Source organism: Balaenoptera borealis, assembly GCF_965194805.1.
Source record: "Balaenoptera borealis genome assembly, chromosome: 7".
Lineage (NCBI taxonomy): Eukaryota > Metazoa > Chordata > Mammalia > Artiodactyla > Balaenopteridae > Balaenoptera > Balaenoptera borealis.
Genome location: NC_138864.1, coordinates 72,713,921 through 72,730,187, shown reverse-complemented (window position 1 = coordinate 72,730,187; position 16,267 = coordinate 72,713,921). Strand labels below are relative to the sequence as shown.

The 16,267-nt window shown below is 37.7% G+C and overlaps 1 protein-coding gene across 2 annotated transcripts in view; it reads right to left on the bottom strand.

Annotated features, from left to right (window-relative positions):
* The window catches only part of CALCR (calcitonin receptor), a 137,769-nt gene that overhangs the window by 43,080 nt on the left and 78,422 nt on the right, over positions 1 to 16,267 (bottom strand). For both annotated transcript variants that reach the window (XM_082398431.1, XM_082398432.1), the window contains 4 exons: positions 14,756 to 14,836; positions 8,684 to 8,840; positions 6,092 to 6,202; positions 1,051 to 1,163 (listed from right to left, as the gene is read on the bottom strand). In XM_082398431.1, the coding sequence (XP_082254557.1) occupies positions 1,051 to 1,163; positions 6,092 to 6,202; positions 8,684 to 8,840; positions 14,756 to 14,836 (462 nt within the window). The remainder of the gene's footprint in view (positions 1 to 1,050; positions 1,164 to 6,091; positions 6,203 to 8,683; positions 8,841 to 14,755; positions 14,837 to 16,267) is intronic.

The following is a 16,267-nucleotide window of genomic DNA, read 5'->3' as shown; positions in this document are numbered from 1 at the left end:
CATGTGTCTGACTCTCAGGGGTGACTTAGCAATTTGTGGAAGCGGTAACTGGCTTTGGTGCCCTCAGCCTGTGCCTGTGACGAGACGTCCCTCTAGTCAACTGGTCTCTAAGCTATCTATTCATCTTCTTTGTTTTTAATTGTTGTTTATTTTGTTTTTAATGGAAGGAAAAATTCCTATACTCGTAAAGCTTCTTTACAGGAAACAAAAGCACTGATGTGCGTGTAGCTTCCAACTTCGCAATAACTGAGCATACAGGATCTTTGAAGGAAACAATAGGTTTCTCTTGCAGCCACCAGGGCTGTGCAGAGATGCCCTGTGTGCTAAACGCTGACCAACGGTTTCTCCCAGCTCCGTGGGGAGAGGAGGCTGGTGGTAGACTTAATGATCTTTTCAGATTTCTGAAGCATCTGAAGAAGGCAGTAACTATCTGCCCCCCCATTCCCCGGCCCTCCCCACTGGCTTAAATGTTTCTAAGCAAAGATAGTAAAAATATTTAACAGCCAGTAAGACACAAGAAGTAACAAGTTAGAATGGACTTCCACTGAAAATAATCTAAACAGCCACACTCGTGTCAGTGGGCTGATGAGAAGCTCCATTCTTAGAGTTCCTTCAAGGCTTGATAGTAAAACTGTCATAGACATCTCAGGACAGGGATGGGGACACAAGCGTTAGCTGGTGACTTGTGGAGAAATCTGTAGTTTTGGAACTCTTCCAGGAGAAGAGATGTTAAGGCAGTTCCTGGAAATGCTGCCTAATGTCTGGCACTGTGGGGAATCCCATCATTTGCTCCATGGACATGTTCCCCTTGCCATAAATGGCCTGATTCCACACGCTCACAGAACTCTCACTGACCGAATGCCAACCAAGAAGTAAAACATCATTTTCTCTAGTGCCAATTCAGAGTCCCTAGAATTGACAGGTCATTATCTGATTTCCTTCTACAAAATAGTTGGCGTCTTGGTAGCAGGTGTTTTACAATTAGGCATAAATTTCCATGCATAGAGGATGGCATTCTCACCCAATACTGAAATTTGAAATAGAACCTACCTGCATTTTCTCAGGAGTGAAAGCGTTACACATAGTATAGTTGGACCAGGATATGTTGCTGTCAGGGTGCGTGTACCAAACCCCATCTTCCTCACAGTACTTTGTGACTTTTTCTGTTAATGAAACAAAACTTACTGTCTCAAAATTGCAAGAAGGAAAAACAATAAATGAAAGCTTAAAAGCCATTCCAAAGTGTTAATCACTTTATAGAACTTGAACGTGAATACAAGTCAATAGAGACTACCTCGAATCCTGCATTATACAGGGTGCTTTAATATGCATTGCTTCAATTTAGCTTCAGCAAAGTCATGTGAAGCATTGTTATCTCCATTTTACTTTGCCAAACTTATTCTGAGTTATTCAGACTTTTTCTAGTTCTCCAAAGTACCTCTCCAAAGCGTTTATTGCTTAGAGATCATATAACAATCCTGAACTGGTAAAATATGAAAAGAGATTTTACCAGTGTGTTTGCAATCCTCACATAGTTTTGATTTTTGATAATTTCATAGGGATAATATTTTTGAAGCATTGTTCTTCATTGGCAAAGGCAAAGAGCTATCATACCTATGGAAAACCCTTTTACATATGGTTTCTGGTGTTTTTCTTTTAGCACAAGGATATGGAAATCAGAATCATATACTAATATTTGTCATTGTTTTAAAGGCTAAGAAACAATGTTAAAAAATTTATTTTGCTGAAATATTACTTAGATCTGATAACATTTAAAGTAATTTTCTATCAGAAGTTGCGGTTAGTCAAATCAACATGCTAAGAGCTAGTATGAAAATTATTTTAACTTTGGCAGTTTTTAGGGTGAAATTCATAATTTTTCATTGTATGAATGAAACAGATACTACCAAACTCAGCACAAGATTTAAACTGAAAATTGTAGACTTGTTTGTAATATGTCTACTCCAACAATGATTTAAAATGGATGAAAAAACACATTTTTCAAACAAAAGGTGTTTTAAAGCACCTATTAGAATCATCATTGCTTAATGTAAATCTGTTTCAATGTTAAGTAGAAAAATTTTAAATTGCGAATTTACTGTGACTGCCCTCGGACAAAAACTATTTAAAGAATCACCATTGGAAACCAACAACGCTTCCCAAAGGGTCAGCACTAATCAGCAGGGAAAAATTGATGTTGAAAACTGGTCAATGATTTAGTTAATGCTTTGTCAACGACATTCTAAGCTTACTTGCAATTAAAAAAAAGTGATTTGTAATGCAGCATTTTATCTTTAACATATTGTTAGAAAGTAGTTTTGTTTTATTGAAATGAATATAATTTGGTTTTTACAAAGTTATGCAGCTATATAGCGTAACGTGTTCTACGGAAGAGGGTGTCCCTCCTGAGGAAGTCCTTTCCAATCACGGACGGCACTGTAGGAAATATTGTTTTGTTTGGATTTAACTCAAGTCTGGATCTAGGCACTCCCGGGTTCTAACTGTTGCAGCTATCAAGAATCTGTCATCCTCCACCTGGCAAATCTTTCAATATTTGACGGAAGGCTACGTCTACTCTGACTTCCCTTTCTAAACCAAACACCGCTATTCACTCTCACCACACATGCTGTCCCCTCACAGCCTGAAGCCTCCCTGCATGTGCTCTGAGATTGGCACTTCCCTCTAAACTAGTCCAAGTTTGAACTGCCCCGTGAAGAGGCGGCATGCTTCCTTCCGTCTAGATTCACATCGAGGAGCTTTTTCCAGATGCTCAAAACCCAGTCCCCAGAGATTTGTGTTCCATTAATCTGAAGAGGTGCCAGACGCCAGCATTTTCAAGAAGCTCACTGATTCCAAAGGGTATCAGGGTTGACAATCATTGTCCTCAACCATGTGTTGGCCACCTTGGCTCTGTCCCGTTACTGCTGACTGAGTGTTTGACTCCTGCCCTTAAATCCATCCTAATAAGGATTTGCTTTTTATACTCCAGCATATTCCTTCAGACTCCCAGCCTCTTTGGAATTTCAATACTGTTATTCACTCTTTCATTACCTACCTGTCTTTTACCAAGCACTTTGTTTAAAATGAAATCTCTGTCATTTCATTAAACTGTTGTATGTATCATCAAGATACAGCTTGGGTTGATGGTAAAATACTAAAGAATTTAAATTTGTTGAATATAGGTATTTTTAAGGTTTGCCTTTCTTTTAAAGTGGACTTGCCCCCAAGCTGAGAGGAATCTAAAAATCAGGCTGAAAAGATGGATCTATGCCTGGTAATCCCTGTTCTGTGACCCCAAACTTGCCTTTTAGTTAATAATTACAGCCACTTTGGCAAGAGCCCACTGCTGCTTTGGAACTGGCCTTGCAGCCTTGATTGCAGAACAGCTCTTTGTGCCACTCATGTTACCTCTAATGTGGCTGTCAGATCAAGATTAATGAAGCATCATTTATTGGGAACAGTCGATAAAGACCTGGGGGACTACTATCAAATAGCATTTACAGGAAGGTAGTGCTGAGCAGGGCATAGCACTAAGCCCTTTCTCTCTTCACATCCCAACTCTTCCAACAAAATAAGAATTCCTAGAAGTGGCTGGCCTGAGCTGGTTTTAAAAGTGCCCCACTGTAATCCCATTTCCATTATCTCTTCTCACTGGGATCGCACTTTGTATCTCATTCTTGAAGGAAGCACAAAAAGCATCTCCCAAACATTGTCTCAGGGATAGACGAAGTGCTCTAATCTGGATTCCAGAAACTTTCTTGCATAAATTTTATTGTATGACTGCTGTTTTCCATCTTAACTGATGTCCTCACTTTCAGTCTGCAGGAAATAACCTCTCGTCATTCATAGACAATAAGAGTGGGTAACCAGATGGGCTGGTTAACCCTGAAATGTGGTAGAAAGTCTGACCCAACAAGTCTTGGAAAAATCTGAAAGAGAAGGTTGATTTTTTCCATAACCTCTTAAGCAAAAAAACAAACACTGAGTCTTCTCTTCAAAATGCTACCTCTAGTCCAGATCAGATAATTCAAAGAAGATCCTCTCTTGTCAGGACCCTGGCGTCCCCTTCCTCTAATTGGGTGTTCTGACTCTCTTCCCTGGCCCCATTCCCTAGAGGTCACTGAAGGACGGAGGAGAAAGATGAGCACTGAGGTGCGGCGGGGTTACTGTGCTCTGTTATTCCACATCTTATTAGAAGAGATATGGAGCTTGAGATGGAATGACCTGTGTTCCGGGAGCTCAGTCCCCACACCAGTCAACTAGTGGCTCTAGTTTCAACATCTAGAGCCACCTGAACGCTTCCTGCAGGCTCAGGCTCGCTGTACTCTCGGGAACAAATCTCACCCCTTAACAGGGACTTAGGCAATGTGTCTGTAGCTGGACCCACTTAGTTTCAGCATCAGGATCTCCTTTGTAATGAAGATTATATTCCTTTTTAAGTATTTTAATCCCAGGTTTATTTCAATGGGACAGATTTTCTATCCAGTCTCCTAGAACGGAACTTCTCTGGCCCTGATACCTACAGTTCCTGGAGCTGGGCAGCTACTACCTTTTATTCCTCAGGGACCCTCTTTCCTCTATGGCCTGTATCAGTCTCATCGGATGTTGTGCTCTGCCTCTTACTGGAAGAGCTACTGAGTGCACTGGCTGGGCTTCACTGATACCAGCCACTTTCTGATCTGGACTTTATTGTTTAACACAGTTTCACCTTGGCTGCGCAATTTAGTCACAAGCAGAACATTTAAACATCTTGATGTCCAGGTTGCACTCCAAACTAATTAAATCAGAATATCTGGGGTGGTACCAGGGATCAGGATTATTTTTTAAAGCTCCCCAGCTTCTCAGCCAAGTTGAGAATCACTTACTACTAGCAGCTATCCAATCCCATTTCCCAGCCCCAAGTGTCTAATCCCTGAATTGAGGCTGTTGTACAACCTCATACCTACTTCTCATACATCCTTTTGCCTTGGCTCCTGACCACTCACCACTGAGCATCTTGGATTCCAGACCTCCATTCTGTTTGGATAGATGAGAATACGAAGATGCATAACTTCGGCCCCTAGCTTCTCACTTCACTTGGCACCTGGTACTCCTGCCTAAGCATCCCCGCCCAACTTCTAACCACACCAGTGAGGCCAGACTGAGGCCTGAAGGAAAACGATGTTCTGCCTTGAAAGTTCTGAAAGTACTTCAACCTGCATAAGTTTGTACAGTGACTTAGAAATATTACTTCTCAAATGCTTTTCCAAGACTGTTGCACTTACTTAGAAAGAAAGGGATAGGTAAGAGCTCAGGAGACTTGGGTTCACTTGTGGTTTTATGTCAAATATTATGTGAGTATAAAATGAGATACTATATATGAAAATGTTTTGCAAAGTTAAAAAATGATATTCAATGAAAATATTCCCGTGTTACTAATTAACTTTAGTTATAAAAGTAACACCAAATTCACTTAACACACATCTGTTGGCTGTTCATGTTGGGCTGGCCACACAGCTGGGTTAGTGCAATCCATTTTAATAGTACCGGTCTTATTTACTGAGCATATTTTAATAATCTACTGTTGGAGCAGAAATCTGGTAAATGTCTAGAGTTACCACCTTCTGATTTATCTTCCCTGCACATGACAGTTTTATATAATTTTCAAGGTTACATCAAATTTCCATTATGCTTGTTCTACCAGCCCAGTACGCACAAACTCTATATCAAGCATTTGCATAAGTCATCAAATGTGAGACAACTGAAAAAATTTTAAAACTACACATTTAAATAAAACTGTTCAGTTTTAGAAATATTTTTTATTAAAATTTAATTTTAAATATTTAAAATATATAAAATTTTCATTTTTATCTAACATTTAATATAATTTATGACTAAGGGGCATAAGTGATCAGCAATGTGACTTAAAAAATAAGGGCAGCTTGCAATCTTTGTACAACTGGGTAATATTTCATTTATGGAAATTCTTCAGAATGTGCTAAACTGCATAGAATATGACTTGGTAGTATATTTTGTATCTGATTTTCTTTTCAGAACTAGAAAAACGCTAAAAGATTCATAGCAAAATATAAAATAAAAATAAATACTCTACCTGCTACATCAAAGTCCGGAAAATAATCTGGGCAGTGCTGTTGGGCGAGCACTCCAGCCGGTGTGTCATCCCAGCAGGACCATCCATCCCAGGTACGGTTGCAATACAGACCTGGCCATTTAGAAAGAAATTATATTACAGTTGTCAAAAACTGGAGAATCCTCAGCAGGATTTAACAGTGCATAGACAGTTATTCTGGGACTCTCCACTTGGACATGGAAATATTGAAACAATAGTAGCAGCAGCAGCAACAAAATAAAGGTATTAACTTTTCCAAGTACCAAGGAATTTCCTTTTTTTTTTTTTTTTTTGTAGGACATTCTCCATTTGTTCCTCAAAAGGCATATTTGTCATCTGTATGGAATCTTTCCTCCAAAATCTTTCCTTTAAAATATCTCCAGAAACGCTATGAAAAAACTCTTGTGATAGTATATGCAATGTTACCCCTGGATAAAAGGCTTTGGAACATTTGTAGCCTACTAACCATTAACCTTCAAAGTGGTTGCCTTAGGTAGTTCTATTGTTAATCCAAGGGTGAAGCACTTGTTCAGGAGATGCATTTGCAGCCAGTTAATGGCCTACATATAAAAACAGTCTTATTACTTTAGAATCACACCATTACTGACTAAAATAATGCTTAGTCTGATCACTTTATGTATTCTTCAACATTGGCTCCAAGTGGTTTCTCACTGCTTTCAAATATTAAATCTACTCTTGAAGGGGGAAACTTTTAGTACAATTGTAAAAGTATCTACTTTTTCATACACCTTCTTATTGCTACTAGTGTGAGGCTGGGGTCAGATTATGAGGTGTCTTAAATGCCATCCTAAGGAGTTTGGGGTTTTTTTTTTCCTGTAGGCAAGGTGGAACCATTGGGAATGACACGAACAAATCTAGATTTTAGTGAGAATAAGAGGGTTTTTAAGGATAAGATTAACAAAGAGAGACAAACTAGGTGACTATTGTAACCATCCAGGTAAGAGATATTAAATGTCTCAAATAAGGCACTATTAGTGTATTTAGGAATATTAATGAAATGTAATTAACGGGGTGTGGATGTAAAACGGGAAAATACAAGGATGACTCATAAATATTAATCCTGAGTAAATGGCTCACTGGTGGTGTCACATACAGAAGTGAGAATCCAGGAGGGATGAGTTCATGAGTAAGGTAATGGTGGGATTTGAAAATATTGTACTTGTGAAATGGCCAAGTGGAAATGTGTAGTAAATGTATGGGAGATGGACGGAGAGGATTAGGTGAAAGAATAACTGCATTTAAGGTGTTTCACTGCATAGAAGCCTGGTGTAAATTCTCAATTTCAAATAAAGGAATATTTTTTGTTTGAAAAAAATTAAATCTACCCTAAAACATAAAGCTATTCAAAAGAATGAGCTTCAGGCTTTGAAGGCAGTTCTCAAAAAAAAAAAAAAAAAAAAAAAAAAAGTTTTAAATAATGATCGTAGCACAAAAGTTCATCCTCCCAAGATGACTAAGACCAAAGCGAAGGAGACTGCACTCACTCAAGTTTCTGAAAATATCAATTTTGTGTTTCTGTTGTTTCACTTAGCTTCAGAGAAAGGGTTTCTCCTTTGGGCAGAGTTACATATAATGCCTTTTCAGGTTCTTAAACACTGAAACCACTGCAGACAGAAGAATGACATGTGTCTTTCAACTGACTCACTTTTTTGTTTGAAGGAAAATGCTAAAAATAGGAACTACAAATTAAAACCTTAACTGTTTGATGGCAAACATGTGTCGTAAATAGAGTATATTCAACTAATTTTCCCCCTAGGAAGCAGTGTTGTCTTAGACTACAGGAGGGTGTAAAAGATCTTGCTGGGTCTTTTCAAGTGCTTTAGGGGTCAGGGGAGAGAATTTAAATGAATGTAGCAATGCCTGGTCATCACATCCTCTCTTTTGTTTTCCCCTGGGCCCTCTGTAGCTAACAGAATATGCTTGGCGCTAAGAATATCTGGGCAGTCACACAGAGCATTCTAGAGAAGGTGATAGATCAACAATGTCTGCCTAGGAGGTATCTTTTTCTAATTCCTCTGGGAACTGGGGGTAGAAAAGGAGAAGGATTAGCATGAGTTGCCACCCAATTGGCAGGTAAGGGAAGATACTACCTAATTAACCTAAGCAAGACAGAGTTTTGATAGGCTCTGCCTCAGGCTAATTCTCTGCCCACTATTTTCCAGCTCTCTTCCTGTCATTCTCTACTTCCTCTCCCTCACATAGTCCTGTATTGTTCCTGCTTGCCATGGGTGAATACTGGGCTATTGTAGTAATTTTGTCGTAAATGCAGATATTAGCCAAAAAGCAGTCAGGTGAACTTGAGCAAAGAAACTAGGCATGTCTGCTGTATGAAATACACAAACATACCACGGTATGAAAGCCACTGTTAAAACTATTGGCATATTAAATTAAAATTAGTCGATACATATTCACCCACAAAAGAAAATAAGCCTTTCTTGATGTTTGAAACACACATTCACATACAGCCTTCTTTTTACCTTCTCCTTGGTAATGGGGGTAACTTTTGCATTCTTGATGTTTGAAACACACACTCACATACGTCCTTCTTTTTACCTTCTCCTTGGTATGGGGGTAACTTTTGCATTCGGTCATAGCATCTGTGCTGTGCCTCCAACAGCCTCTGCTTTCCTAAAAGGTAGAGAAATGGCTCCGGCTCTATTGTTGGAGGGTGGGTGACCTCTGAAGTGGCAGGAAGAACTGGAATTGGGCGCTGTATTAGAAAGGGAACTGAGTTACTTATGGGGAGTAGAGATGGGTGAATACATAATGAAACCATCAAAAAGTATGAAAACATTTATTTTTCCTTCTATAAGCAACAATTATGCATGGTCTCCATGTGGAATATTTTTGCTTTATAATTAAAAAGTGTATTTACATTTCATCTATAAATTCTACCTAAAATTTTCCTATTTGCCTTCATTCTATTCACTCTTGAAAATGTATAGCACCCACACAAACTCATACACCTCTTTACAAGATTGTTTTAATTTTATCAGTGTAAAGTTTAGAAGTAAACAAAGTAAATAACCTGATTTCCAAAATATGAATATTAAATCAACTCTGCTTTGTTTGGAACTCCTAAGAATCACGAATCATGTTATTTAAAGTAGCTATATTAGTGCAATAAATACGTTTTAATTGGATTCTTTCAGCTGATATGTTTGTACTTAGATTGCACACACTGCCCAAAATTTACCCTTTATTCCATAGAATAAAATCTGTTCTTCTGAAATAGTCTGCTTTAGGTAATTGGCCTTAATCTCTTTAAATTGGTTTCATCAGCAGATGACCTATACAAGGTATCATTTTCACTGCTGAAAATCAATGTAAATCTTAAATATTTCTCTTAGAGCTTTTGAATTTTCAGTGCAGACTGACATTAGGTTTGTCGGTCTGTTAGTTTTCACTACCATCATAGGTCCCATTAATCTAAGTTGTGTGTGTATGTATCTGAAAAGATGAATGTCTGACAAATTGTCTTAAGTTGTGTTTAGATAGATTTTAATTTCTTTTGTGGCTCTGATGTTTTTAGCAGTGCTTGAATCTGATTTTTTTATATCCATGTTCTGTACAGAGTTTTTTGGAGAAGACTTGCAAGCTTCAGCCTGCATTGACTTTTTCTGAAGTTAGAAATTCTCCTTGTTTTCTATTACACCTGTTGACACACTTTTAATTGGCCTTATTTTGTTTAAATTATTCTAAGACTGAAGTGTCCCCAATGTACTGATAGCAGAAATAGTGTTATGTACCTTTCTCTATTCTCCACAGTCTCTAAAATAAACATCTTTATTAAGTTGACCTGTATACCCCAGGATATTCATGGTAGAGCCTCACTGTTTTCCAGTGTATCTCATTGTGTAGACAGGGAATCCTGTCCTATGAGACAGCCTATCACTAAAGGCTAAACTGTACAGAGCACTCAACAATAAAAATTCAGAGTAGAGAGAGAGCATAGGGCAAGAATAGTTGGGAATGACTACAGATACAAGGTAGAATTTGAATTGGATCTTGAGTATATGTACCGTTGCATAGGCAGAGAGGAGAGGGAAGGCTTTTTGTGGATGGCAGGAAAGGTATGCAGGTAAGTCCAGGGGAAGGAAACGGTATGTGTGAAACGCTGTACTGAAACCATACTGCCTCGAGGGGAGCATATTTGAGGGTAAGATATGAAATCAAGGAAAATCAGATAATACAGGGCCCTGTGAGAACAAATACAAAACGTCTGGGGCATGAAAGGCTCAATATATTTTAGCAAATATTTTAAAAACATGATGAAATAAAGCTGTCTTGCAGTTTTTTTGACCAGTGAAGGTTGCGAAAGGAGAATGTTAATAAGATTCATGTGGTAGGCATCAGATGTCCACAGATTAGTACTGAGGAGGCCAGCCAGGCAGCTGAAGGCAGGGAATAGATCACCTTAAGATGGAACAAGAAAGAGCAACTCAGCACTTTCTCAAATAATAAAAGCACCGAGGTATATTTGAATATAAGGAATGGAGAACGGTAAGAGTCAAATAGCCCAGATATTTTAGCCTATATGACTAGAAAAGAAAATGGTAGCGTCCTGAGAAAGAGAAGACATTAAGAAAGGAAAACCTTACTCGGGGGAGAAGGTAAGTTCTCTTCTGGACTAGATTTGGAGGTGCCAACAAGTCACCTGAGTAGAAATCACTTGCAAACAGAAGAGGGTGAATACTTATTGTTATAATATGACTGTTATAACTGTAGATGAATAGTTATTGTGAATATATTTGACACTACTCTAAGTGTTAGGATTATTTCTAATTTTAATGCCTCTAGAATTTGTGACAGAAGAAATTAATGAACCGACAAAGATTATTAAAGGTGTACAAATCCTTTACCAATGTAGCTGAACAACATTATGTTGTAATATGACCCCTTTCCCACTGGTTTTAAGATCAGTCAGTCAGCAAATAGTCATTGAACTTGATGAGCCAAGTATTGAGCTAGATGCTGAGGATACGGTGCTGAGTAAAACAAGCACAGATCCTGCCCTCGTGGAACTTACAGTCCAGCAAGAAAAACCAACACTATAAATATTTCCAGACACCAGAAACTGTGAAAGGTAAAGAATTATCAATCATTAAATGCTCAGATATTCCATTAGGAATTGAGAGATGGTTTGGGAGTAAGGAAAAGTATTTTGAAGAGATTTCATGTAAAAGCTTCTTTTTGGATTTTATTAGCCTACATTTGTATGAATGAGTGTTTTAATAATTTGACTAAAGATCATGTAACCACGATCTTTAATTGATTACAGTGTCCTCACAATAAGATACAAATGATTGGTTCAGCTTATGCATCTACTTGATTCTTTGTGGCTCTATTCTTAGAATCTTGAGTTGATATGAAAATCATCATTTGATATTATTATTTCTGGGTCATTTTCCCACCACCTTCAAATCAAATTAGAAGATGTAATATGATGTTATATATAAATCTTTTCTGTCACTTATTAGATATTTTAGACATTAGGAACTACTTTGCTTAAGTTTGACATTCTTTCCAGAAGTAACATTCTGAATTCTACTTTTAAATGGACTAAGCAACCAATTAAATGTTCCTGTGTTAGTTGGAAATTCATGGAGCCCATGGGGAGGCAGTATGTGCAAGAATAGCCAAGTGGAAACCCTATACTTGTATTTTCAATGACAACGTTATTTGGTTTAATGCAGTTTTAACACCAGTAATAGCGGAGATATGACCATCTGAAAAAGTAGGTGTAGTTCATGTAGATGACAGTCGCATCGATCTTATCATTCCTTCAATGTTGAAACAAAACTCCAGTGAACTTCCTGTAACCTGGTCCAGCAGAGATTGTTTCAACACTGAGGGAATGAGGAAGCAGAACTTCTGTCCTTAGAAGAGGCATAATAATCTGAGGCCGCTCCTGGTCTGGGTCATGTTTGAGCATTGACGGTGCAATTTTTCCAGTGGTAGCTGAATGTTTCAGTGATCTTCTTCGGAAAATAAAATATACATTGAGGCATTCTGTTATATATGTATATAACATACAGATATATGTAGATATAAATATATAGCCATTACATCTATATAATTCTGATCATGAAATTACTACTGCTTAAAATAACATGTAAATTTCATAAAGTTCATTGATCATTAACTTTATGCTGATTATTTCTTACAGTTAAAAATTGCTAGTGAGGTGGTATAATTTTCAGCAGTAAAGAGGTAAAATAGAAGCAGTAGTGATTAAACCACCAAGCAATGTGAAAAACAACATTCCACTTATCATAAGTGTTATGTTTATTCTATGTATTTGTGGAATGTAAATATATAATTTTATGCTCACATGCAGATAGAAATGAGACATTAAGGGCATGTTGCTTTTCTGAATAAAGATTGAAATTCAAAGTTTTGCATTCAAGCCATCTTGCATGATTCTTCCAAAATCAAACAAAAACCACCTCTTAATTGTTGTCCTATGTAGCAGTTTAGCCGCCGTATATGCGATGTCACTCCTAAAGGCTCCAGTAGATGGCGCCACACATACGACCACCAAGCTGCCACTGACAGCTGTAGTCCGCAGCCGAAACATCACTGTTCTTTCAGTTAATACTTTGAGTGCCTCCCACATGCCAGGCACTGTTCTAGGTTCTGAAGATTCAGCAGTGAACAAAACTGGCAAGGTCCCTGCCCTCATGGAGCTTACATTCTAGAAAGTTTCATCCACACCAATCATGGGGTCCAGAAGTAAAGCAATCTATTTGAATGGCCGTGTGTTTAAGCAATTCCTACTTTGATGTAAGACAATCAGCCTCCTTGTGTGTTACAGGTGGTTTCTAGAAGTACAGAGACAGAACAAGTAGAGAGCTGTTCTGTGTAGAACTTTGAGGAATGGTCCAAACTTACTGAATGTGGGGATCCATGCTACTGGGTTGAAGGGAGACATTCCTATTGATTGCCCCAGACACAACTGCTCTAACAGGACTATGAATCCAGAATCCACAAGCTGATGTAAACAACTTTCCACGTCACCATTCTTAATCATGATAATGTCTATGTTCAGATTATTTGTAGCTTTCAGTTACTCGTACCTTTCAAAATAACAAAGGATAAAATAGAGCTTTGTAAAGTGTTAGCCCTTCTTCTTCCAGGTAGGATCAGATGCCTGCCTGGTGTCCTGTGTCCTTTCTACCTGAGCATTATATAAACAAAACTGCCGTGTATTATCATAAACTCAACACAAATAGGGGAATACGGCTAAGTCAACAACAACAACATAAAGTAGGTTCTTCTGAGAAGCATTATGTCTTCATCATTGTTGTCATTGTAATCACTACCATCTTTTTAGCACTCACTAAGTGCCAAGCACTGTTCTAAGCCTATTGTATTACTGCAGGTAAGAAGAGAAAGTGAGTGGGTAGTTTTGGTAAAAGTAGATGAGGTTAATGGAATGCGGTGACACAAACTGATATTTTAAAGGCCATTTGGAAATCAGATAGGTAGAATTCAGTAAATATATTGGTAGTGGTTAGTAATGTATCTAAGAAGTGACATTTTAGAATAAAGTCAACGTCATTTAAAAACTTCCTTTTCTCTAGAGAGCATCAATGTGGAACATAATGAGTATTTTAGAAGGAAACTGGTGTATCGAATTTTTTATGGACAAATCCTCCAAATCCAATAGGTAATCCAAACACAGACAGAAGCAAAATTTATGTTAGTGAAGAGAGCACAAAGCCATTTAAGTACCCTATGCAATCATGTTTGCTAGTAAAAAAAAAAAAAATGCCCACAAACCATAAGACACCTGTCATGCTCATGCAAATATATGAAATTCTTTCAGTCTTTGAATTTTAAAATGTATTAGGGTAAGAGTTTTGGAAAAAGTGACCTACTTTTTTTTTTTTTTTTTTTTAAAAACATAACAAAATTTATATAGTCTTTGTAAAAAAACAAAAAACAAAAAATGGTGACTGGATAATATTCAAACTTTCTTATCTAGTAGTTACTTTATCATTTCTTCTATCTATGTCTAGTTATATGCTTTATGAAATAAAATTTAAAAATATTTACATATAGTTGATCACATAGGATTTCATTTGCGATGAATAACCATATCAGTATGAATAAAATATACCAATATTTCTGCATCTATAGAATATGACATAAGGCTTAGACATTTACAGATGAAATAAAATATGCCAGTAGTTTCTACAATATTCTTGTTTAAGATTTATTTCGAACAGCATGAAGGTACCTACATTTCCAAGTACTGGATTACTTTTAGCAAATTATACTGTACTTTATCTGAAGATTAAAATAACATGACAGTCTTACATAATAAAATAAACTATCCTCATTCAAACAGGTACAGAAGGGCTACATTAGCAATCATTCCCATAAACTTTGACATATAACATTACAAAATGTAAATTCCCTTAAAATTAAGTTAACATGTATGAAATGTTAATAAGTTTTCCTTGAATAATATTAAGAGGAGATTTGTTAACAAAACATTAAAGAAAATTATAGTTTGGTTTCTGGAGAACAATGTCTACCCTTGCAAATGCCCAATCATAATCATACTACTTCAGCATTCTTGATTAACATAGCTTAAAATAACTTTGTTTCACTTACATTCAGAAAGATGAAGAGGGTCAAGCACCAGCGTGTAAGTGTGAACTTCATTTTGGGTTTTTGAAGACGGTCTTCTAAGACCTAGAAAAATATAAAAGTAACAAAGACATTTAAATTAATACAGCTCTACTATTGACTGTGGCCTTTTTTTCTTGTCTATTTGACTTGAAGAAGATCAATGTCCAAAGACACCCTAAATACAATCCATGTAAGTACAGTAAGCTTGGGAGGCAAATGCAGCAGCATGTTCCACTGCCCTTCCTCTCAGCCAGGAAGACTGTTGTCTGGTTGTTGTCTAAAGTTCTCCCATTAAGAAATTTTGGAGCCCCCTTTACATATCAGGACATAAAAGATTCCGAGAAATCAAGAGCAATCAATGTGGACTTCAATTAACACATGGCATCAAAAGAACTGCTGAAAATTTTCCATGGAAACATCCACAAAAAAGTCACCTCAATGGACATGAACAAATAAAATCTGTGCTTTGTAAAGGATTAATAGCTATGCCTTCCAGGTAATCAAAAGCCAACCTTTATTTAAGTAGTCTTATTTGCAGCCTTGAGTATTTTTCTTTCCTACAAATTCTTCAAGCGTCAAGTTGCTATTAAGAATAAATTTATTCCATAGGAAGGCTTGTTTGTTCCCTAAGAGGTCACCAGTCCTACTCAAGAGCGCAACACTCAGAAACAGGCTGCTTTGTCACAAATAAGAGTTTTTCGTTACTCTGCAGGTAATTTTACACAAGGAAAAATAAAGGGGTGAAAAAAATTTTAAATATATACATTTCATCAGTGGGATTTGTGTGAAAACTATTTCAACTAGAGGTGAGTGGTTATCATTGCGTCTAACACTCTACTCCTTGTACCACTTTTAGGTTTTACATATTCTGCTAGGTTTAAGTTAGTAACTACACTGTATGCCTGTTGGGCTGCACCTTGCAGGCCTGCGAGCCTTGAGACCAAAAAAAATGGCCTGGAGACAGCGGTGGAAACATCCATGGTTTACTGGAGAGGGTATCTTAAGCAAAAGGTCCTGGAGCAATATCCCACGTTTTACAGCAGATGGTAGGCAGGACATGACAGCAAGCTTTGCAACTTGGGGGAGAAGGAGGCTACCATTTATAAGGGGAATTGACATCAGGTTGGCTCAGTTACCAGGGGAACCAGCAGCTGGGGCAGGGAGCAAACACATAGGCAGGTACTATTTAAGCTCTATAATTAAGAGGATTGGAGAGTCACCTGAGAGAAGCAGAGCCTGGTCGAGCAGGGGATGTACAGAGAGCAAGGGAGCAGCCATCTTGAATGGCCTGACGATACACTCCACTCCTACACACCCTGCAGGACCCTTACGATCTTGATCTGCCCCTTTTCCGTGATATCCCTCGGGACAGGTATACAGAGGCACACTCCAACCAAATACCACACATGCAATACAGACACCAGCGGCTAAAGAGTATCACGAGTCCAAGAGGTGGGCAAACTTTGGAGCCAGGCGCTTGTCAGGTCAATTTTT